This window comes from Scyliorhinus canicula, chromosome 1, assembly GCF_902713615.1.
Source record: "Scyliorhinus canicula chromosome 1, sScyCan1.1, whole genome shotgun sequence".
Classification (NCBI taxonomy): domain Eukaryota; kingdom Metazoa; phylum Chordata; class Chondrichthyes; order Carcharhiniformes; family Scyliorhinidae; genus Scyliorhinus; species Scyliorhinus canicula.
This window is the reverse complement of record NC_052146.1, coordinates 224,063,298-224,088,517: the sequence shown is the minus strand read 5'-3', so window position 1 is coordinate 224,088,517 and position 25,220 is coordinate 224,063,298. Positions and strand designations below refer to the sequence as shown.

The 25,220-nt window shown below is 43.8% G+C and overlaps 2 protein-coding genes and 1 non-coding gene across 4 annotated transcripts in view; 1 reads left to right on the top strand and 2 right to left on the bottom strand.

Moving 5' to 3' along the window:
• The window catches only part of tfb1m (transcription factor B1, mitochondrial), a 56,496-nt gene that overhangs the window by 8,558 nt on the left and 22,718 nt on the right, over positions 1-25,220 (bottom strand). For both annotated transcript variants that reach the window (XM_038808423.1, XM_038808416.1), the window contains exons 5-6: positions 19,220-19,371; positions 6,428-6,547 (exon numbers count right to left, since the gene is read on the bottom strand). In XM_038808423.1, coding sequence (XP_038664351.1) covers positions 6,428-6,547; positions 19,220-19,371 — 272 coding nt within the window. The remainder of the gene's footprint in view (positions 1-6,427; positions 6,548-19,219; positions 19,372-25,220) is intronic.
• On the top strand, positions 370-1,546 carry LOC119972002 (claudin-20). The gene is made up of 2 exons (XM_038808428.1): positions 370-449; positions 589-1,546. The coding sequence occupies exon 2, from the start codon at positions 622-624 to the stop codon at positions 1,282-1,284; it is 663 nt and encodes a 220-aa protein (XP_038664356.1). The 5' UTR covers positions 370-449; positions 589-621; the 3' UTR covers positions 1,285-1,546.
• Positions 23,567-23,638, bottom strand: trnag-ucc. Its single transcript has one exon. It is a non-coding gene; the product is annotated as a tRNA-Gly (tRNA).

Below are 25,220 nucleotides of genomic sequence, written 5' to 3'. Positions count from 1 at the left end.
AAGATGAAACTGGCTCCTTACTTAACATCCACCCGACTCAAATACAAGGATAAAGGCAGACACTTATGGTTCCCTTTGTATTCAGTCAGAATAACAAAAACTTATGTGGGCAAAAATGTAAAAATACTGCTTTTACATATTTGTTAGATCATACAAATAATCCCTCAATGCTACATTACAAATGTCCAGTCACAGGCAGCATCTCAAACGTGAAAAAATATTCAGCTTATTAACTGAAACGTTTGCAGCTCTGCATAAATTTGTATTTCCTAAAGCAGGCAGCACTGTTGCTAAGGAAGTACTGATGTCACATGAATTAATCTATTCACACTGATTTGTAGATTCTCTTTGTCCTGTAGGTAGCTGGGCTAAAAGTGAGCTTTATTAGTCCAGTATTATTGGATTTAGTTCTTAACCATTCATTGCAGTTCTGGATCCAATTTCTATTGGTAAGGGTTTTCTTTTTAATTGTATAAATTGTAATTACTTTGCTCATTTCACTGAAGTTTAAAACATGTTTTGTAACAAGTTTTATTCCCTTAAGCAGAGCTGAGAAAGAACCTGATTAATTCTATTCCATTACCACAGAATAGAACCGGAGAAAGGTGTCAAGAGATAATAATGGCTTCCGAAGGGCTGCAGATTTTTGCACTCTCTTTGTCTTTAACTGCTTTCCTCGGAGCAATTGCAACCACAATGCTGCCAAACTGGAAGGTAAATACCTTTGCGGAATCAAATATAATCTCTACAACGGAATACATGCAAGGTCTCTGGATGGAGTGCACTTGGTTTAGTACAGGGCTCTTCAGCTGCAAGTTTAACTTCTCCACCCTAGCTCAACCTGTGTACATTCAAGCCTCCCAAGGTATGATGGTTCTGTCATGTCTCACATCAATGCTGGGAATCGGCATGTCCCTGCCTGGTATGAAGTGTATAAAATGTGGAGGAGACCGGGGCACAAAGCGTCGTGCTGCCATCAAAGGAGGGGTCTGTTTCATTACTGCTGGCTTAATGTGTTTAGTTTCAATATCCTGGTTCACAATTGAGCTAGTGAACCACTACTTCAAACCATCTGTCTCAGAAGATAACAGATATGAAATAGGAGAGGCAATATATCTTGGATGTATTTCTGCAATGTTCTCTTTTATCGCAGGTGCAATTTTCTGCTCAACCTGTAAAACAAGGCCACACAGAGAAAATGTTCAACTCTCAAAAAGGCAGTACTACCCTAAACACCAGTCGTTGGGACAAAAGGCAGACTATTCCTTTCAAGATTATGTGTAAAGACCAATAGTACACTAATAGATATGCCAAGTGGTGCTTGTTTACTAGGTTTGCTGCTTGGAAATCTGACAAAATATTCTTAATTTCAGTCTTTTTGGACGCTTCTTCTGTTGTCAGAGAAAATGTTGTGCCGATACTGAGCAATCATTTGAAGGTCATCTGGGCTTTGTCAACTAGTCTAATAAAAGTTCAAACCTCTCCAAAAGAAAAACTCTTTCAACAAGTTTCAAAAATGGGAGATGTTCAGGCACCTCGTGGTGCACAGGCCGGACCTTCATTTGATTCTACAGCAAGTTTTACAGATCGCTAGCCTGTCACCAGAGGCTTATAGCTTGAGGGACTGTACCAAGCATAGCTGACCAGGCTTACCATCTGCCATTGGCATGTTGGAAAGATTCTGCAGGTTGATAATCAACCTGTTGGCCGTGTTATGAACGTACCTTCCTTGGTCATCAAGTCCTGGGGTGGGACTTGAACCCAGAACTTCTGGTTAAGAGGTAGGGATATTACCCATTGCACCTCCTCGTCAAAAATGGAAAGTACTACTTTTAAAAACATTGTTTTTTGTTGTTGTAAGCAAATTCATTTTAGACAGTGTTGCAAAAGACAAACATTACATAAGTGTGTTTTGCTAGCTATAGGCTGTATTTGGATCAGTATAGATAACAAGATAATCGTCTCCAATAATATGTAAAATACCAATTTGTGAAGATGATCATAAAATGTTACTTAATAAAAGAAAAATTGCAACACTTACTTAATTTTGTTAGAATGACTTCAAAATCATATGCCTACCTACCCATAGAATAAATTACAACACATGCAATACTTATTTTAAACCGAAGTGGAATCTAAGCAAATGTGATGCCACTGTTTAAAAAAAAAGGTAGACAAAAGGCAGGTACTATAGGCCGGTTAGTGGGGAAAATGCTTGAATTTCTACCATCAAGGAAGAAATAGCGAGACATCTGGATAGAAATTGCCCCATTGTGCAGATGCAGCATGGCTCATGAAAGTCAGGTCAAGTTTAACTAATTTACTGGAATTCTTTGAGGACATTATGAGCACGGTGGACAACAGAGAGCCGGTGGATGTGGTGTATCTGGATTTCCCGAAAGCATTCGACAAGGTGCTGCACAAAAGGCTGCTGCATAAGTTAAAGATGCACGGCGTTGCGGGTAATGTATTAGCAGGGATAGACAATTGGTTAACGAACTGAAAGCAAAGAGTTAGGATAAATAGATGTTTTTCTGGTTGGCTATCAGTGGCTAGTGGTGTGCCTCAGGGATCACTGTTGGGACCTTAATTTTTAACAATTTACACAGATGATTTGGAGTTGGGGACCAAGTGTAATGTGTTGAAGTTCGCAGATGACACGAAGATGAGTGGTGGAGCAAAGTGTTCAGAGGACACTGCAAGGCTGCAGAGGGATGTAGATAGTTTAAGTGAGTGGGTAAGGGTCTGGCAGATGGAGTACAAGGTTGGTAAATGTGAGGTCATCCATTTTGGTAGGAATAACAGCAAAATGGACTATTATTTAAATAGTGAGAAATTGCAGCACGCTGCTGTGCAGTGGGACCTGGGTGTATTTGTGCATGAATCGCAAAAAAGTTGACTTGCAGGTGCAGCAGCTAATTAAAAAGGCAAATTGAATTTTGTCCTTCATTGCTAGAGGGATGGAGTTTAAAAACAAGGATGTTATGTGCAGCTGTATAGGGCGTGGTGAGGCCACACCTAGAGTACTATGTGCAGTTTTAGTCTCCTTACTTGAGAAAGGATGCACTGGCACTGGAGGGTGTGCAGAGGAGATTCACTAGGTTGATTCTGCAGTTGAGAGGATTGGCTTATGAGGAGAGAATGAGTAGACTGGGACTATACTCATTGGAATTTAGAAGAATATGGGGGAATCTTATAGAAAAACACAAAATTATACAGGAATAGATAAGATAGAAGCAGGGAGGTTGTCTCCACTGGCGGGCAAAACTAGAACTAGGGGACATTGCCTCAAAATAAGGGGGAGAAGATTTAGAGCGGAGTTGAGGAGGAACCTCTTCACCAAAAGGGTGTGAATCTGTGGAATTCCCTGCCCAGTGAAACAGTTGAGGCTACCTCGTTGAATGTTTTTAAGGCAAAGATCGATAGATTTTTGAACAATAAAGGAATTAAGGGTTATGATGAGCGAGAGGGTAAGTGGAGCTGAGTCCACAAAAAGATCACTCACAATCTTATTGAATGGCGGAGCAGGCTCGAGGGGCCAGATGGCCTGCTCCTGCTCCTAGTTCTTAAGTTCTTATGGATGACCCCTTGCATTGAACTATGGTTCGACTATACTTGGAGAAAGGAACACCAGCGATTGAGTTCAAGGACCGAGCCCACCTCCCAGAAACACTGCAAAGTGTGCAGTTGGAGATGCGCTCTAGGATCGGGATCATCAGCCACACAAGGACCCACAGAACCCATGACCAGTGACACAGAGTTTCTTAGGTGGACAATCATACTCGTTAATGAGTGATCGCCGAAGAAGACCGTGTGCAGTGCTGGTTGACACATTTAAACAAGGGTATAGAAGCACTGCAAAAAGTCATTAAAGATTTATAAGGATGATGCCACAGCTTAGGAGCTACAACCTTCAGAAAAGGATGAACAAGCTTTCTCTTAGCCTCCCTATCTCTCCTGAAATGAGCAGGCTAAGAAGCGACCTCAAAGAGGTTGTGAAAAATATAGGATTTGAAACGATAGACACAGAGAGCATTCAGAGACTATCAGGGTAAGAGTCACTAACAAATCAAATAGAGACTTCAGAAGAAACTGAGAATGTGGGAATTCACAAAGAAACCAACTGGCTGAACAGAATGGATGTATTTGAGGGGAAGTTTAATAAAGGTATGAGAAAAAAGGCAATAGAGGGTTACACTAGTGGGAGGGAATTTGAGTGGAACACAACACTGGCATGGACTGGTTGGGCCAAATGGTCTGATTCTATGCTGTGCATTCTAAGTAATTCTATGTAAAAATGAAGCACACGCTAATAAATTGTGGAAGCTTCTCTCATGTATTTTAAAAAGAATCATCAATGTTTTTCTTGTCACCAAAGTAACTAGTGAATAGAACGTTCAAGGGTTAAATAACTGCAACAAGTCATTTTATTAAAATAAACTTACGAGCTGACCGTGAATCAGAAGACATAAATTACATTTTCTCCTGATTATGGTGGCAGAAAACCTACAACAGGAAATATGTCAAGATAAATGTGCATTTTAACACTTCATAATTCCCATTGACCACCGGCACAGCCAGAGGGAAAATGGAGATGGATATAATAAAAGGCGGAGCGACGGAGCAAAACAAGTACCAGGGCACAAATTAAACATCACAAGCCTGCCTTCAATTCAAATTAATTCTGCCCTCGCTGTTCAGTAACAAAGCAAGCTCCCCATCTGCCCACTATTTATTATTTATTTTCAACACAAACTGACTTTGATTTTAAGTCCCTGCTTTTAACTACCATGGTTACAGAATTTTGTTATCAGGATCCATATTTTCCCATCAAACTGAAGAGCTTTCATCTATTTACTGTCAGCGTTGCTCCTCCAATTTATGGCAGGCAGCTGCAATGTTCCATTCAAGAGCATTTAGGCTTATTTCAGACGGCAAACATCCATTATGAATTACAGAAAGCTGTATCTGGATAACCTCATTTCAGCGCTCTTCCCTGTTTCCTCACCCATCCCTACTGCCATCACCCCCCACCCCACCATATTTTATTAACAGCTCCAGCCTTACAGAAACTGTATCCACTGCGTAGGCTTACTTAAGAAATACAGACAAACAGATTTTGGTTACACCTAAGAATTTACATAGCTGGGATGTTATAAAGGAACTTCAGGCAATAATGCCGTCCTCAGTATTCAATTTTGAGAATTTATTCAAAATATCAGGCGTTAAAATATTAGCAAACAATGTAATTGGTTTAAATTGAGCTTTGCTCAGACATATCCGCTACAAAAGGTTCCTTTAAAATCACCAGATTTTGCTTGTGAACATTTGGGCAATGCTGAAGAGTCAGCTGTTTACCAAACTCAAAAGTACTGAAATATTTTCATGACTTCAAGAATAAACAATACATATGAACATGAGCAAGAGATCAAGAGGTCCAGTGAGCATACTCCATATAGCCACATTGTAACAGCATTGTAAACCCCATCCACCACCAGCCATGCACATCAGACAGACATAACATTCCTTGACTGTGGTGAAGGATGTTACAAAGTTAAATTGTAGAGTATCGCTGAATAATCACAAATTCTCGAAGGCGGCAGAGCAAGTTGTTAGCGCAGTTAAATAAGTGTATGGACACTTGACCTTGTAAGGGTAGTGAATGAAAAAGTAAAGAAAATAACCTAACATTGTATTGTGTACATTTATGACACCACACTTTAGAAAGAATGTCAAGGCCTTGGGAAGGATATTGAGGAGATATACCAAGATGATGCCAGGGATAATGAATTTCAGCATGTTCAGAGATTGGAGAAGCTGTGATTATTTTCCTCAGAGCAGAGAAGGTGAAGGGAAGACCTAAAAGAGGTATCCAAAATCTATGAGAGGTCCTGATAAAACAAGTACGCCAGCATCCTGAGGTCATAGATTTAAAGTGATTGGCAAAAGAATGAGATTAGAAATGAGGAGAAATTATTTGACACAAGTTTGGGGTGGCACAATGGTTAGCACGCTGCCTCACGGGGATAGGGTAGGTGAGTGGGTCTATTGTCGGTGCAGATTCGATGGGCTGAGTGGCCTCTTGCACCGGAGTGATTCCATGACTCTAAGTTTATGATCCAGAATGTATCATCTGAAAGGGTGGCAGAATCCACTTCCAAGGGGACGTTTGAAAAGACAACTGAACATGTAGTTGAAGAGAATTAGTTTACAGGGTTAATGTCATAAAACTGGGGTGTTGCGAGACTAAATGAACATCTCTTTCGCAGAGTCTGTAGAGGCACAATGGATGAATGACTCCTTTTCTGTGCTGTCCGATTCTATGAACTCTGCATCTAATATAGATACCGTAAAATAAAAGAAAGAGTGCAATCTGCTAACAATTTCACATTAGGGACTCCTCATGCATTAGTCAAAAGTATCTTACCTTGGGTTTTGGAACAAAGGCTCTGCCTGATATTGTAAAACAGTTTTTCACATTGCACAAGTATTGAGCCATTACAGACAATCTGCTTCTTTGCCTACTGCCAGTACTTGCTGTGAGACGCTGTAACAGAAACATGTAGGTTCAAAATATAATGTGCATATATTTAAGCACTGTCACTTTATACAGTTACATGAGCAGTAAACGAGTTTATGAATAGATAAAATAGTCACTGAATCATGTCCCATGAAGTCACACAAGTAAAAGTATGTTTCCAGCTGCTGACAGCAGTTATCCCATTCTTTCATAAGCTAAAAGCAAGTCAATAAGTGGAATTTTACCAGAATTTGACAAAGTGTCAGGCTCAGACTGAAAATTGGCTTGTCGATCTCCAATCGCACAGGCCAGTTTTCTCTCCAAATATAGAGCCTCGTAGAGAAACAAAATTGGGCGTGTTTACGCCATCACTGTGGCGGGGTGGGGCCTCAGAGTCGGCAACCAGCTCCACAAATATCGGGGTGCTATCTTTAAAAGGAGCCCTAATCAGCACTGCAGCCTAACAAAACCCCAGCCCCCTTCAGAGAGACAATCCTTCCGCTCCCTCAACATTTCCCCCCCCCCCCCCCCCCCCCCCCCAAGTGTCCACGCTCCTGCCATTCTCTTTCCCCCCCCCACACACATCAATGCAACTCCCTCCCCCTGGGGCTCCCACTAGGGTCTGCCCCTGGCACAGCCTACCGGCACAGGTTAGCACTGTCCCTGGGCATGACCTCAATCCCTCGAGGGGCTATACTTACCTCTGTGCCCCCGAAGGGATCCCCTTGACTGCTTTTTGTCTGCTCAAAACTATTGTGAACAATTTAGTGAGGGAGGAAATCAGGTGGTTGGGACCCGGCTAATAATATTTACATTGATGGAAATGTATTAAAATGAGGTTCACGCCATCTGTGGGCACGAATCTGATGATGTCGCTGGCGAGGAGCAGGGAAAATTGGAAAACATGATCCCTCCAGCGAGAATGGAGTTTCCTGATTCACGCAAAATTTTCCGCCCGTGCCACCAGTCTCATGGACGGTTAGTGCGGGCTCAAAATCATCCCCGATGAATGGAAACAGTATGACTGTTTGATGCAAGTGTAATTTATTTACCTCATCAAAGTGGAAAACTGGGCCAGATTTTTTTTTGGGGGGGTAGGGGTTGAGAAGTGGTGAGTCGCCATCCTTCTGTCAACATTCACCCCCTAAAACAGATCGCAATTTCAATAGGTTGGTATGTGCAGAATAGTATGAATCTAAATTAAAGACTATCTGCTTGGGACGCCAGCGGTACAACTGGACGGCCCCATCTGTGCAGGATCTTTAACCATTTTTCACATTCAGCTACTCATGTTAACTATTAAAGTTGTACAAAGACAAAAATGGAAAATGTTTGAATTCACTGAATTACTTAAGTTAAAATTTGAAAACTGTACAGTGAACCTTTGAAGTTTTTCTTTGGCTACACTTTGTTAGCTATTGAACCAGTTGTCTAATATGGATCATTGCATCTTGACCAGTGATAACGCTGCATGTCAGACTATTAGACATTGGTGGGATACTGAAGAATGAAGATCATGTTAATTTATCAACATTTATTTCTAGCAGCGTCATTTGAATAAGTTTCATTGACAATATATCCATTATGTTCTGAAATAGATTAACCAATGGTCTAAATGGTGACATTTTTAAATGATAAAAGAGATTTCATATTAGCTGATCACAACTAGCCGATTAGCTATTTTTTTTACATTTCTTTCTGTCTACAAACCTCACTTTGTTTTGTAACAATTTTACATTAAGCTTACCAAAGTAATTACTTTCCATTTCCTGTTGTAAACAGCTATCGTTGTATGTTACTCAATCAATTAAATCACTCAGTGTTCAGAAACAAATTCCATCTGACATTTTCTCCTTGAAGGAAATTTAGAACTGATCGATGTATGGTTATGGATATTTCAGAATGGCATGAATAAATCTACTCAGGCGATTGTGTTTTGTGATTTTTAATAAAGTTGTTTTAACTTGAATGATTCAGCCTTGCACAAAATCCTGGGCTTTCATAGAATCATAAAACTCAAAAGGAGGCCAAGCCCCCATCATGTATCATATAATTTTCAGTGCAGAAGGAGGCCATTCGGCCCATCGAGTCTGCACCAGCCCATGGAAAGAGCAACCCACTCAAGCACACACCTCCTCCATCCTATCCCCCTTAATCTATTAACCCCAATTAACCTTTTTGGACACTAAGGGCAATCTATCATAGCCAGTCCATCTAACCCGCACATCTTTGGACTGTGGGAGGAAACTGGAGCACCCAGAGGAAACCCACGCACACATGGGGAGAACATGCAGACTCCACACAGACAGTGACCCAAGCCAAGCCGGGAATCGAACCTGCGACCCTGGAGCTGTGAAGCAACAGTTTGGCTCACTGTGCTACCGTGCTGCCTTCAGGAATTGTACATCAGCGAGAGTCAGCACCTTCAGGAACTGTAACCCAGTGAGAATCAGCACCTTCATGCCACTTAGACCCACTCCCTGCATTCCCATAGTTTACAAAGTTTTCTTCTTTAACTGTATGCCCAACTTCCTCTGAAAGTTACTATTTTATCTGCTTCCATCATCCCTTTTTACTAGGGAGTATAACAACTGGCTAGGTTAAACTAAATTCTCATCGCACCCTTGGTTCTTTTACCAAGTATCTTATCTGATTATTGACCCTCCTGCCAAATGGCAGAAGTTTTTCTCTACGACTCTATCCAAATGTTCAATTATTTTGAACATGTCTATTGAATATCCCCATAGTACTTCCCTACGCTAAAGAAAACAATCCCCAGCTTCTCTGGTGGAAAAGGCTCAAGGGGCTAAATGGTTTACTCCCATTCCTGTTCCTAGTCTTTCCACAACACCAAGTCGTACACTCCTAGTATCAGTTCAGCAAATGGTCTCTCCACAGATACAATTCAGATATCACCAGAATGATACCTAAAATTATGGGGACAGGTTGAATAGATTAGGCTTGTATTCCATTGAGTATAGGAGATTACCAGAATAGCCAGATCTAATTGAAGTGCTTATCTTAATTGTTTCTCTGCCGATATAACTGGTTGATTTGTTTTTCCTGCTCCACTCTCTTTATTCCTTCTTTTCTATCTTTTCTGTAAAATTATTTTTGTTTATTTGCCTCATCTATTTCTATTCTATAGTTTTAGAATGCTTTTATTTTCCTTCCCTACCCACTACCCCCACTTTCCAGTTTAAATGACGTTTCACTTTCCTATAGATCCTTTTTGCCTGTTCATTAGATATAGATCGGTTTTGTGGAATAGTTCCAATCTTCCCTAGATTAATACCATCGCCCCATAAATTGAAATCCATCTGAAACTCTCTCAATGACTCTTTAGCAACGTGAACAAGCACCTGATTTTCAAGTCAGCATCAGAGAATCAGTCTGAACATTAAGTGGTGGCTGGAATTTTACACTCTCCTCAACAGCAGACTGGCAGGCGAGAGGAGCATAAAATCAGATGGACATGGCAGGGAGACCTCTTAAGGGTCTCTTAAGTTAAACATTGGAGGCCTGGCTGTGGGTTCGTTGGGGAGGGTCCCTCCTGTTCAGGCACCCTGAGCCCACTGGAGGGGTGCACCAACTGTGATCGCTGCCCCAGCTTGCCACCCACCCAACACCAGATTGTAGAACGGCACCCCCCGCTGCTTGACTGGCCTTGGTGAAGCCACCCCAATTCACCTTTGAACTTTGGCTCAACCCTGGTTGGTTCATCTGCAATCAGCACTGCACCCAGTGGGGCTGCTGGGACTGGAAAGCTGTTGCCCACCTGATTGGTCAGCAGCTCCAGATGTCAAGGCATCCTCCCTGCTAGGGATGGAAGCCACGTCATTGTGGACACCGCAGCCAAGGTAAACATCTTTCCTGCATCGACCAGTCAGAACTTTGCTAGAGCTGCTGATGATTCACATGGATATCCTCACAGTCCTCAACACAGTCTAGCACAAAGGTGCTTTCAATTCTTTCACCTGCAATGATTTTTTTAAAATAAATTTAGATTACCCAATTATTTTTTCCAATTAAGGGGCAACGTAGGTGGCCAATCCACCTACTCTGCACATTTTTGGGTTGTGGGGGCGAAACCCACGCAGACACGGGGAGAATGTGCAAACTCCACACAGACAGTGACCCAGGGCCGGGATTCGAACCTGGGACCTCAGCGCCGTGAGGCGGTTGTGCTAACCACTAGGCCACCGTGCTGCCCATCACCTGCAATGATGACCAATGCACTTAGGTTGCAAACCTTTTATACGTGCCTACTTCCACCCTTCATAAGGAGATGAGCAGGCCAGATATATCACCACATGAGATCTGACAAAGGCTTCAGTCAATCGCACACACAGCTTTTTAATCCCCTTAAATCCTTCTTGCAGTCAGGGTTAGCACAGTGATTAGCACTGTGGCTTCACAACGCCAGAGTCCCAGGTTCGATTCCCCACTGGGTCACTGTCAGTGCGGAGTCTGCACGTTCTCCCGTATCTGCGTGGGTTTCCTTCGGGTGCTCCGGTTTCCTCCCACAGTCCAAAAACATGCAGGTTAGGCGGATTGGACTTGTTAAAATTGCCCTTAGTGTCCAAAAAGGTTAGATGGGGTATAGGGCGGAAGTGAGGGCTTAAAGTAGGTCGGTACAGACCCACTGGGCAGAATGGCCTTCTTCTGCACTGTATGTCCTATGTTTTACGTTAACTTGCCTGTTACCTCCTTCATTGCAGTCATCACCTCCATGTTAGCACAAAATGAGAAGTTACGAAGGAGAGCCATTAATAGTTTGACATGCCCACCACAGCTTTCTTCAGATATGTAAGGAAGCCCCAGGTTTTCTACTGTTTAGAAGTCAGTGTAGAGCTTTGCTCTCTCAGCCCTGAAACTGAAACTCCAGTGTTTCTTGTGACTCACAGAGCAGGTTTAACTCGCCAGGAGTATGGGCCGCATGGTGGCATAGTGGTTAGCACTGTTGCCTCACAGCACCGAGGACCCGGGTTTGATCCATGTGGAATTTGCACATTCTCCCCATGTCTGCATGGGTCTCACCCCCACAGGTGAATTGACCACACTAAATTGCCCCTTAGTTGGAAAAATTGAAATTGGGTACTCTAAATTTATTTTTTTTAAACTTCCCAAGAGTACTCCCATTGCAGCAACAGCAGCAGGAGCTGCAATGACCTCAGTGAACACATTTTCAGAGGTCATAACATGGTGAGTTGCAAGCAATGGCTTGTAAGATGCATGCCCAGACAGCGCACTCACCAGTGTGATGGCCAGTTCTTAATTATGTACATGTGGGATTATTGAGTAATCACCAAGTTGACATTGTGAGAGTCCTGAATTTATAGTTTATCAGACTCAATGGGGGCCCAAATTTCAGATCCTTAAATGCCCGTGACCATTCTAATAACTAGCAGCAAGGTGGAATCCAGGAAACTAGCAAATAGTGCAAGTGAACATATATTTACAAGTGTCCAAACTACGCACAATGGTTGTACAAACCTGTGTACCTTCAAAACGTTGTCATCATTCTTTGCCTGCGACGACATCTAGGTGCAGTCTGACATTCACAGCTGAGGTGGAGGCAGGCTGCTGTGCCCTGCTGACTATGATGACTTGGCTGTCATCCTCTGGTTAAAGCCTAAAGGACCTCAGCCTGATTAGGGTCTCCTGCTCAAGTGCAGGTGCATCCGCCCCGGCCTAACCTGGAGGCGATGGGGTCACTGGTAGAGGGGAGGTTGAGCAGTAGAGCACACTTGGAGTCTTCTGGGATGAAGCGCCCAGGGTGCCTGCCTGGCACTCTTCCTCCCTGACTCATTGAAGAACAGCTGTCCCCCGCTTGCCTAGCCACTGTTGCACCGCACCCATTAGTAGAATGATGGCGTGTAAGTCCGACAGCACATCCAACAGCCACTGTGTGTTCTGCTGGACCTCGGTCTCCATTCAAGAGAACTTTTTTAGCCAGCACGTAACAAGTCCAATGAGATAGCGGTGCAATTTTAGATTTAGTCTTAGGAGATGAAGCTGGGCAAGTGGATGAAGCAGCACTAGGGGACCATTTTGGAGATAGTGATCATAACATAGTTGGATTTAACATTGTTATGAAGAAAGACAAAAATAGAACAGGAGCAAAAGTTTGAAATTGAGGGAATATAAAATTTACAAAGCTGAGAGGTGAATTGGTAAATGTAGACTGAATACAGCTATTGGAAGGAAAAACTGTGTCAAATCAGTGGGAGGCATTCATAGAGTCACGGGCTCATACAGTACAGAAGAGTCCCTTCGACCCATCAAGTCTGCACTGACAAAACCACACTAAATCTACACTACTCCCACTTTCCAACACTTGGCCCATAGCTTTAAATGTTATGACATTTCAAGTGCTCATCCACATACTTTTTAAAGGTTGTGAAGTTTCCCGCCTGTACTACCCTTCCAGGCAGGACATCCCAGGCTCCCAAAATTCCTCCAATCCTCTATAAACTTCTTGTCCCTCACCTTAAAATCATACCCCTCATTACTGATCTTTCAACTTAGGGGAACAGCTGCTTTCTACCCGTCCTGTCAATACCCCTCATAATCTTATACACCTCAACCAGGTCCCGCCTTCAGCCTTCTCTGCTCGAAGGAAAACAACCTGACCTAATCCAGCTCTGTCCCGAGTCAAAGGTTTGTATAACTCCAACATAACCACTCTGCTCTTATAATCTATGGCATGACTGATAAAGGCAAGTGAAGGCGGCATGGTGGCGCAGTGGTTAGCACTGCTGCCTCACAGCAACAAGGACCCGGATTTGATCCTGGCCCCGGGTCACTGTCCGATTCTCCCCGTGTTTGCGTGGGTCTCATCCCCACAACCCAAAGATGTGCAAGGTAGGTGGATTGGCCACACTAAATAATAAAAAAAAAGATAAAGGCAAGTATCCCGCAGGGCGTAGGCCTCAACTGCCCCACAAAACAATCCTGCTGCCTTTAGAGATCTGTGGACAAGCATCCCAAGATCCCTCTGTTCCTCTGAGCTTCCTAGTGTCTGACCATTCATTGAGTATTCCCTGTTTTGTTACTCCTTCCAAAGTGCATCACCTCGCACTTTTCAAGATTAAATTCCACCTGCTGCTAATTTGCCCATCTGAGCAACCCATCTGTATCTTCTTGCAATCCCAGACCTTCTTCCTCACTATTAACCACCCTGTCAAACTTGGTGCCATCCGCAAACTTACTCATCATCCCCCCACATTCTCATCTATATTGTTTATTTGTATCACAATATATCATAAAAGTGAAATTCAACTGGCAAAGTGTAGATATGTCCCCACAAAGAAAAAGGGTAGTACTAATAAGTCTAGAAACCCCTGGAGCCACCTAAGCAGGTGGATACAGTGGTTTAGAAGGCATATGATATACTTGCCTTTATTAGCCGAGGCATAGAGTTTAAGAGCAGAGAGGTCTTGCAGGAACTGTATAAAACGTTGGTTAGGCCACAGCGAGAGTATTGCGTGCAGTTCTGGATCCACATTACAGGAGAGATGTGATAAGATTGGAAAGGGTGCAGTGGAGATTCACCAGGATGTTGCCTGGGCTGGAGAATTTTAGTTATGAAGAGAGTTTGGATAGACTTGGATTGTTTTCCTTGGAGCAGAGGAGACTAAGGGGGACATGATTGAGATGTGTAAAATTATCAGGGGCATAGATAGAGTAGACAGGAAGAAACATTTCCCTTTAGTGGAGGGATCAATGACCAGGGGCTTAGATTTAAGGTAAGGGGCAGGAGTTTAGGGGAGATGGGAGGAAAAAAATGTTTACCCAGAGGGTGCTGGGACTTTGGAACTCGCTGCCTGAAAAGGTGGTGAAGGCAGAGAACCTCATAACATTTAAGAAGTATTTAGATGTGCACTTGTAATCCCAAAGCACACCAGGCTACTGGCCAAGTGATTTACAAGCAGGATGTCCTGCAACTGATAGAATATTGGGAGCATGAAGAAGTTTCCGCATTCAGTGCACATGTCCCAACTGCTGGGCAGTACTGTAACTCAAACCCCTGCCTGACATCCCTATGCACTCTCAAACTTACACTGCCTGATGCTCTTATTTGCAGTGAAAAAATAGAGCCACTTACGCTGGCAGAGTGCAGCAAGTCTTCATACTCTTCCAGCACTTCTGAATGTTTCTCCTGTGGGCCCCACAGGCACCAGCCTCTGTTGTAACCTTCGTTCAAGCTGTTGTGGTCAGACAGGAGGGTCTTCTGCTGCCATCCCAGGGAAACACCTCCTGCTGTTCCTGGATGGCCTGGATGAGAAGCTGCATGGAGACTTCACTGAATCGTGGGACTGCACATTGTCGTCTCTGGGACGTCCTGGTTGACGCAGAGTTTTGAACAACAGCCAGGCTGAAGCTCCTGGACTGCAGTGAATGAATGGCTGTCCAGATGCCTTTAAGTAAGGTACTTGGACTTTGACCACAAGAGGCAATGATGGGGATGGCAGCTTCCTGCCTGCCCCCATCCTGAGATCTGCCAAACTCTTCATGGATGAATAGGTGATGAGTTGACCAGTGCTAAATCAGCCTACCACTTAGATTCCAGAATGGAAGATCCTGGCCAATGTCAGGCAGTTTATTCATACAGAAAATGGATCCCCTCTTCAAGGTCTGGTAATCAATGTTAATTATTTAACTTAGAAGTATTGTAAATGGGACAGCTGTGTGAACAAATTATTTACCTTGTCGGACGTATAATTTATTGGAATTTATGTCTGGGCATTGACAAATTAATGTTGGTTTCACAAAGGCCACATCATCCCTGTAATACTTGAATTCTTCCAACAATTCACTGACACAGCAAACAAGACCCATAGAAATTACAGAATACGGTCACCAGTGCTTTCATTTTTAAAGTCTTGGTGCTTTGGATTTTCTATGAGCTCATGTAAAAATACAACATAAAAATGCTTATAATTTGAAAGAATCTGGATCCTCTTCTACAGGAACACCTGGAACTCCCTTCCTAACATCAGGGGGCTACCTACACAACATGGATTGCAGCGGTTCAAGAAGGCAGCTCATTACACCCTTCTCAAGGACAATTACAGATGGGGCAATAAATGCCTAGCCAGTGACTTTCATATCTTACTGGGCCTATTCACTGAGCTCCCCTCAGTCACTGACAATGCAAGGTACAGTGACTGAGGGGAGCTCAGTGAATAGGCCCTGTAATACTAAAAGGAATAAAACGGGAAGTAAAAACATAAATGGTAAGCGACGCGGCAGGTTGTTACATGAAGATATGGGTTCAATGACAAGGAAAATTAGGAGAAAAGTTAAGAGAAAATATAATCTAGGAGAAGCTACTGATCGAGGTGTTAAGATTCAAAGTATAGTATAAAAGTAAGTATAAAAGCCAACATAAGTGTACTTTACCTGAATGCTTGTAGTATTCAGAATAAGGTAAATGAGTTGATGGCGCAAATCATCGTGAATGACTATGATTTAGTGGCCATTACTGAAACATGGTTAAAGGATGGAGTTAAATATCCAAGGGTATCAAACTATTCGGAAGGACAGAGTGGATGGTAAGGGAGGTGGTGTAGCTCTGTTATTTAAGAATGACATCCGGGCAATAGTAAGGGATGACATCGGTGCTATGGAGGATAAGGTTTAATCCATTTGGGTGGAAATCAGGAATAGTAAGGCGAAAAATTCACTGATAGGAGGTAGTCTATAGGCCACCAAATAGTAACATTATGGTGGTGCAGGCAATAAACAAAGAAATAACTAATGCATGTAGAAATGGTCCAGCAGTTATCATGGGGATTTTAATCTACATGTCGATTGGTTTAACCAGGTCGCGGATACATTCTATAAACTTAAAGCAACCTTGAGGAGGAGTTTATAGAATGTATCCGCGATAGTTTCCAAGAACAGTATGTAATGGAACCTACAAGGGAACAAGCAATCCTAGATCTGGTCCTGTGTAATGAGACAGGATTGATTAATGATCTCATAGTTAGGGATCCTCTCGGAAGCAGCGATCACAAAATGGTGGAATTTTAAATACAGATGGAGGGCGAGAAGGTAAAATCAAACACTAATGTTTTGTGCTTAAACAAAGGAGATTAAAATAGGATGAGAGAAGAGCTAGCTAAGGTAGACTGAAAGCAAAGACTTTATGGTGAAACTGTTGAGGAACAGTGGAGAACCTTTCAAGTGATTTTTCACAGTGCTCAGCAAAGGTTTATACCAACAAAAAGGAAGGACGGTAGAAAGAGGGAAAATCGACCGTGGATATCTAAGGAAATAAGGGAGAGTATCAAATTGAAGGAAAAAGCATACAAAGTGGCAAAGATTAGTGGGAGACTAGAGGACTGGGAAATCTTTAGGGGGCAACAGAAAGCAACAAAAAAGCTATAAAGAAGAGAGATGAGAGTAAACTTGCACAGAATATAAAAACAGATAGTAAAAGTTTCTACAAATATATAAAATAAAAACGAGTGGCTAAGGTAAATATTGGTCCTTTAGAGGATGAGAAGGGAGATTTAATAATGGGAGATGAGGAAATGGCTGAGGAACTGAACAAGTTTTTTTGGTCGGTCTTCACAGTGGAAGACACAAATAACATGCCAGTGACTGATAGAAATGAGGCTATGACAGGTGAGGACCTTGAGATGATTGTTATCACTAAGGAGGTAGTGATGGGCAAGCTAATGGGGCTAAAGGTAGACAAGTCTCCTGGCCCTGATACAATGCATCCCAGAGTGCTAAAAGAGATGGCTAGGGAAATTGCAAATGCACTAGTGATAACTTACCAAAATTCACTAGACTCTGGGGTGGTCCCGATGGATTGAAAATTAGCAAAGGTGACACCAATGTTTAAAAAAGGAGGTAGGCAGAAAGCGGGTAATTATAGGCCAGTGAGCTTAACTTCGGAAGTAGGGAAGATGCTGGAATCTATCATCAAGGAAGAAATAGCGAGGTATCTGGGTGGAAATTGTCCCATTGGGCAGACGCAGCATGAGTTCATAAAGGGCAGGTCGTGCCTAACTAATTTAGTGGAATTATTTGAGGACATTACCAGTGCAGTAGATAACGGGGAGCCAATGGATGTGGTATATCTGGATTTCCAGAAATCCTTTGACAAGCTGCCCTTAGGGGCAGCAGGGTAGCATGGTGGTTAGCATAAATGCTTCACAGCTCCAGGGTCCCAGGTTCGATTCCCGGCTGGGTCACTGTCTGTGTGGAGTCTGCACGTCCTCCCCCTGTGTGCGTGGGTTTCCTCCGGGTGCTCCGGTTTCCTCCCACAGTCCAAAGATGTGCGGGTTAGGTGGATTGGCCATCATAAATTGCCCGTAGTGTCCTAATAAAAGTAAGGTTAAGGGGGGGGTTGTTGGGTTATGGGTATAGGGTGGATACGTGGGTTTGAGTAGGGTGATCATGGCTCGGCACAACATTGAGGGCCGAAGGGCCTGTTCTGTGCTGTACTGTTCTATGTTCTATGTTCTAAGGTGCCACACAAAAGGTTGCTGCATAAGAGAAAGATGCAGGCATTAAGGGTAAAGTAGTAGCATGGATAGAGGATTGGTTAATTAATAGAAAGCAAAGAGTGGGGATTAATGGGTGTTTCTCTGGTTGGCAATCAGTAGCTAGTGGTGTCCCTCAGGGATCAATGTTGGGCCAACAATTGTTCACAATTTACATAGATGATTTGGAGTTGGGGACCAAGGGCAATGTGTCCAAGTTTGAGACGACACTAAGATGAGTGGTAAAGCAAAAAGTGCAGAGGATACTGGAAGTCTGCAGAGGGATTTGGATAGGTTAAGTGAATGGGCTAGGGTTTGGCAGATAGAATACAATGTTGACAAATGTGAGGTTATCCATTTTGGTAGGAACAACAGCAAAAGGGATTATTATTTAAATGATAAAATATTAAAACATGCTGCTGTGCAGAGAGACCTGGGTGTGCTAGTGCATGAATCGCAAAAAGTTGGTTCACAGATGCAACAGGTGATTAAGAAGGCAAATGGAATTTTGTCCTTCATTGCTAGAGGGATGGAATTTAAGACTAGGGAGGTTATGCTGCAATTGTATAAGGTGTTAGTGAGGCCACACCTGGAGAATTTTGTTCAGTTTTGGTCTCCTTACCTGAGAAAGGACGTACTGGCGCTGGAGGGTATGCGGAGGAGATTCACTAGGTTAATCCCAGAGCTGAAGGGGTTGGATTACGAGGAGAGGTTGAGTAGACTGGGACTGTACTCGTTGGAATTTTGAAGGATGAGGGGGGATCTTATAGAAACATTTAAAATTATGAAGGGAATGGATAGGATAGATACGGGCAGGTTGTTTCCACTGGCGAGTGAAAGCAGAACTAGGGGGCATAGCCTCAAAATAAGGGGAAGTAGATTTAGGACTGAGTTTAGGAGGAACTTCTTCACCCAAAGGGTTGCGAATCTATGGAATTCCTTGCCCAGTGAAGTAGTTGAGGCTCCTTCATTAAATGTTTTTAAGATAAAGATAGATAGTTTTTTGAAGAATAAAGGGATTAAGGGTTATGGTGTTCGGTCCGGAAAGTGGAGCTGAGTCCACAAAAGATCAGCCATGATTTCAATGAATGGTGGAGCAGGCTCGAGGGGCCAGATGGCCTACTCCTGCTCATAGTTCTTATGTTCTTATATCCTTTGAATTAATTTTTTAAAAATCAGAATTATCAACACCTACCTCTGCAACCTCTTTTTGAAATGTTAGTGTCATCTGTGTTCTCCCAAAGATGAAAGGCCCGTTGCGATTTGCAATGTTCTCCAACCACTTGATAATGAGAGGTGTTGAAACATTAAAAGGAAGGTTGCCAATGATGTGCACATTTGGAGGGCCTGTTCACAACATTTAAAAACCATAAATATGTGGTCAGTGATTGAATAGGTCAGTTTCACGAACCACATTTAGAAACTAACGTCAGTCAGAAATGGGAATCAACGTAAAGTACAGTCCAATAATAAAAATGCACATTTATTCTCTTGCCACAGGAAGATAGAGTAGTTTTTACCTATTATTGACAAGGTTAATGTGAAACCCTAATTTTGGATCTTCCCAGCAAGTAAATAGCTTTTCAAGCAGGTTTATAAATTGGAATCCTCCCCAATCTTACTAATTGCAAAATCCCAAAATGATTTCTTAAAATAGAGCAGTTGGGCTGTGTAGTCACCACTCTCACAATGGCAGCTACTTGTGTTTTTTTTAAATATAATTTTTATTGGAATTTTTTACAGAAAATATAAAACATAACGACAAACAATGAAATGCAACAAAATAACCCATAATAACTGTAACACCCCCAGACCGTATCGACGCATGTATCACATCCCCCCACCCCCACAACCCCAATAAACAACAAAAGAACTTAAAAATATATTAAAATTAAATAAACAAACATAGTCATTTTTCCCTTTTTCCCTCCCCCCCTCCCTTTTTCCCTCCCCCTTCCCCCCGGGTTGCTGCTGCTACTGTCCCAGTACCCTATCGTTGAGCCAGAAAGTCGAGAAAAGGTTGCCACCGCCTAAAGAACCCTTGTACCGACCCTCTCAGGGCGAATTTGACCTTCTCTAGCTTAATAAAACCCGCCATGTCATTGATCCAGGTCTCCACGCTTGGGGGCCTCGCATCCTTCCATTGTAGCAAGATCCTTCGCCGGGCTACTAGGGACGCAAAGGCCAGCACACCGGCCTCTTTCGCCTCCTGCACTGCCGGCTCCACCCCAACCCCAAAAATCGCGAGTCCCCATCCTGGCTTGACCCTGGATCCCACCACCCTCGACACCGTCCTCGCCACCCCCTTCCAGAACTCCTCCAGTGCCGGGCATGCCCAGAACATATGGGCATGGTTCGCTGGACTCCCCGAGCACCTGACACACCTGTCTTCACCCCCAAAGAACCTACTCATCCTCGTCCCAGTCATGTGGGCCCTATGCAGCACCTTGAATTGGATGAGGCTAAGCCGCGCACACGAGGAGGAAGAATTAACCCTCTCCAGAGCATCAGCCCATTTCCCGTCTTCGATCTGTTCCCCCAGTTCCCCCTCCCACTTAGCTTTCAGCTCCTCTACTGACGCCTCCTCCACCTCCTGCATAACCTTGTAGATATCAAATATCTTCCCCTCTCCGACCCAGACCCCCGAAAGCACCCTGTCGCTCACCCCCCTCGCGGGAAGTGAAGGGAATCCCTCCACCTGCCGCCTAGCAAATGCCTTTACCTGCAGATACCTGAACATGTTCCCCGGGGGGAGCCCAAATTTCTCCTCCAACTCCCCCAGGCTCGCAAACCTCCCATCAATAAACAGGTCCCTCAGCTGTCTGATGCCCGCTCTGTGCCAACCCTTAAATCCCCCATCAATGTTCCCCGGGACGAACCTATGGTTCCCCCTTAACGGAGCCTCCATCGAGCCCCCCACTTCTCCCCTATGTCGCCTCCGCTGCCCCCAAATCTTGAGGGTAGCCACCACCACCGGATTCGTGGTATACCTCGTAGGAGGGAGCGGCCACGGCGCCGTTACCAGGGCCCCCAGGCTTGTATCTCCACAGGACGCCCTCTCCATCCATTTCCATGCTGCCCCCTCCCCCTCCATTACCCACTTGCGCACCATCGACACATTGGCCGCCCAATAATACCCCGAGAAATTGGGTAACGCCAGCCCCCCCCATCTTTACCCCGCTCCAAGAAGACCCTCTTCACCCTCGGGGTCCCATGCGCCCAAATAAAGCTCATGATGCTGCTAGTCACCCTTCTAAAAAAGGCCCTAGGGATAAAGATGGGCAAACACTGAAAAAGGAACAAGAACCTCGGGAGAACCGTCATTTTGACGGACTGCACTCTACCCGCCAACGATAGTGGCACCATGTCCCACCTTTTAAATTCCTCCTCCATCTGCTCCACCAGCCTGGTAAAATTAAGCTCATGGAGAGTCCCCCAACTCCTGGCCACCTGCACCCCCAGGTATCTGAAACTCTTCACTGCCCTCTTAAATGGGAGTCTCCCAATTCCCTCCTCCTGATCACCCGGGTGTACTACAAATACCTCACTCTTGCCTAAATTTAACTTATAGCCCGAGAAGGCCCCAAATTCCGCTAACAGCTCCATCACCCCCGGCATTCCCCCCTCTGGATCCGCCACATACAACAGTAGGTCGTCCACATACAGCGATACACGATGTTCCTCCCCACCCCGCACCAGACCCCTCCACCTCCCTGACTCCCTCAACGCCATAGCCAAAGGTTCAATTGCCAGTGCAAAGAGCAAGGGGGACAGGGGGCACCCCTGCCTGGTCCCACGGTAGAGCCTAATGTACTCCGATCTCCTTCCATTGGTAACTACACTTGCCATCGGAGCCGCGTAGAGCAGCCTCACCCATTTGATGAATCCCTCCCCGAATCCGAACCGCTCCAGCACCTCCCACAGGTACCCCCACTCAACTCTATCAAACGCTTTCTCCGCATCCAGCGCCACCACTATCTCCGCCTCCCCCTCCACTGCCGGCATCATAATAACATTTAGCAGTCTCCGCACATTCGTGTTGAGCTGCCGTCCCTTGACAAATCCTGTCTGATCCTCGTGTATCACCCCTGGCACACAGTCCTCTATCCTGGTGGTCAGGATCTTCGCCAGCAACTTAGCGTCAACATTGAGGAGCGAGATAGGCCTGTATGATCCACACTGCAAGGGGTCCTTATCCCGCTTTAGGATCAGAGAGATCAGTGCCCGCGACATCGTCGGGGGCAAAGCCCCCCCCTCCCATGCCTCATTGAAGGCTCGCACCAACAGGGGGCCCACCAGATCCACATACTTTTTATAAAATTCCACCGGGAACCCGTCCGGCCCCGGCGCCTTACCTGACTGCATTTGTCCGATCCCCCTGACTAGCTCCTCCAACTCTATCGGCATCCCCAGCCCCTCTACCAGCTCCTCTTGGACCCTTGGGAAACATAGCCTGTTCATGAAGCTCTCCATCCCCCCTCTCCCCATGACAGCTACTTGTTGATGGACTTACCAACCTCATCAACGAATTGTTAGGTAGAACAAAGAACAAAGAAAATTACAGCACAGGAACAGGCCCTTCGGCCTGCGCCGATCCAGATCCTTTATCTAAACCTTTTGCCTATTTTCCAAGGTCTACTTCTCTCTGTTCCCCACCCGTTCATATGTCTGTCCAGATGCATCTTAAATAATGCTATCGTGCCCGCCTCTACCACCTCAGCTGGCAAAGCATTCCAGGCACCCACCACCCTCTGCGTAAAAAACTTTCCACGCACATCTCCCTTAAACTTTTCCCCTCTCACCTTGAAATCGTGACCCCTTGTAATTGACACCTCCACTCTTGGAAAAAGCTTGTTGCTATCCACCCTGTCCATACCTCTCATAATTTTGTAGACCTCAATCAGGTCTCCCCTCAACCTCCGTCTTTCCAATGAAAACAATCCTAATCTACTCAACCTTTCTTCATAGCTAGCACCCTCCATACCAGGCAACATCCTGGTGAACCTCCTCTGCACCCTCTCTAAAGCATCCACATCCTTCTGGTAATGTGGGGACCAGAAGACAGAAGACAGACTAGAAGACAGTCATGTCTGAAATTGAGGGCATCCAGCAACCTCCCAATGATGAACTAAACCTTTAGCTTGACTGATAGGTGACTATGGAACTCCTGTTGAGTTCACATTCTGACGCGGTGAACCTCTATCCACAAACGTGCTGTGGTACCTACTCAAATACAATTAATTTCACCCAAAATATTTGGCCAGTCGCAAGTTAAGTCAAAGAAATATTCTTCCCAGGATATAGGTTTGAGGATTTCTGGAGTGTTTTTCAATAAGGAAAAACTGACCAGGGTAGGGCCATGGATATTTTTCTGAAATAAAACCATAAGACATAGGGGCAGAATTAGGCCACTCAGCCCATCGGCTCTGCCATTCAAACGTGGCTGATATTTTTCTCATCCCCATTCTCCTGCCTTCTCCCCATTACCCTTGATCCCCTTATTAATCAAGAATCTATCAATCTCGGTCTTCTAATTTGTTATTGCGATGGCCGGGAATCAAACCCGGGTCAACTGCTTGGAAGGCAGCTATGCTCACCACTATACCACCATCGCCCGCTATCGATCTCGGTCTTAAAGACACCCAGTGATTGGGTCTCCACAGCCTTCTGCGGCAAAGAGTTCCACAGATTCAGCACTGTCTGGCTGAAGAAATTCCTCCTCATCTCTGTTTTAAACAATCATCCCTTTAGTCTGAGATTCTGTTAATACTTGAGTGCATTGAATGAACTAACATCAACATAAACTGGATAGCCCTATCTTCCCAAACAAATATCGCAGAGATGTAAGAATGGAGGTTGGAGGTGATGGGAACATTAAACGCGCTCAGAACACCTAAAAGTGTATAAACTAAAACTGCACACTTCTTTCAAAACTAACCTTTCAAGTAAGCTGAATATTATGGAATTTTTTTTTAAAACACTCACTAAATGTCTTCAGTGCATTTAAATATAGATTTTAATAATGGACTTCTCCACTTGCTCAGTTTTTAAATATTTACTCCCAATTTTATAATTGACGTCTGGATCTCATCACTTTTCGACAGTCCAAGCAGACTCCATTATGAATTTAAATAAAGTCAATCTATGTGTATTCACTTCGTGCATGCCTATCACTACTATTTGTATCTGACATCGGCAAATAACTTTTCATCTTCTAATATTATTATAATGAACAACATACTCTCTGGGTCCTTTAAATTTGTTCTATAATTTATTATAATTTTACAGAAAATTGCAGAAGCTGTACAGTAGAAACCCCTTTACACAAAATAATGTGATGCTCTGTGTGAAAGGTGTTTTTCAACTGCAACTTCTGTAAACAAGCCCAATACAATTACCATCAGGTAATATAATGTAAAATGTTGAAATCAAACATATTGCCAGTTAATGCTGGAAGTTTTTTGTATATTTTCTACATTACTATCATTCTTGAAAATGTAATAATACATTATCATTAGTAGCCCAATACAGCCCTATCTTTGTCACTTTACACAGCTTGATTTAATCTTTTCATTAATTTTCAAAGTTCCCTCAATAACTCATCTCGGCCACAAGATGGCACTAAATCTCACAATGAATCCACATTGCCACCACCTCGAGGAGACATGGATTTACAGCCAAATTACCAATTCACTGTGATGCCAAGTAGAAGTAATTTCTCTGCTGTGAAACAAGTAATTTCGAAGGAGGACAGAAGAGCACAAGGTAAAATGCTGCTAAATCACTCACTCTCAGTGTACTGTACTGTCAGTTTTGGCTCAATGATGGTACTCTCACCTCAGCATCAGGAGCTGGTTGATTTAAATCACAGTCCAGAGACCAGAGTACAAACTCTGGGCGGCTACTTTAGCGTAATGCTGGACTGTTGGATGAAATGCTCTCTCAGGTATACCAAATGCACTATGTAACTCTATTTCAAAGAAGAGGACTCCCTGATGCCCTGGATAACATTCATCCCTTAACTAACATTACCATAATGTTGGACTTTGAAAAGCCATTTGGCAAAATGCCATGTAACAGACCTTTAGCAAAATTGAAGCCCATGTGATTAAAGGACAGCAACAGCGTGAAGCCCAAATTGGTTGTGAAATAGAGATCAGTGAATAAAAACTTCTCTGGCTGGGGAATAGTAAACA

Bases quoted from the DNA above. Each gene is read 5' to 3' on its own strand.
- LOC119972002 (XM_038808428.1), top strand. From the start codon at position 622: ATGGCTTCCGAAGGGCTGCAGATTTTTGCACTCTCTTTGTCTTTAACT.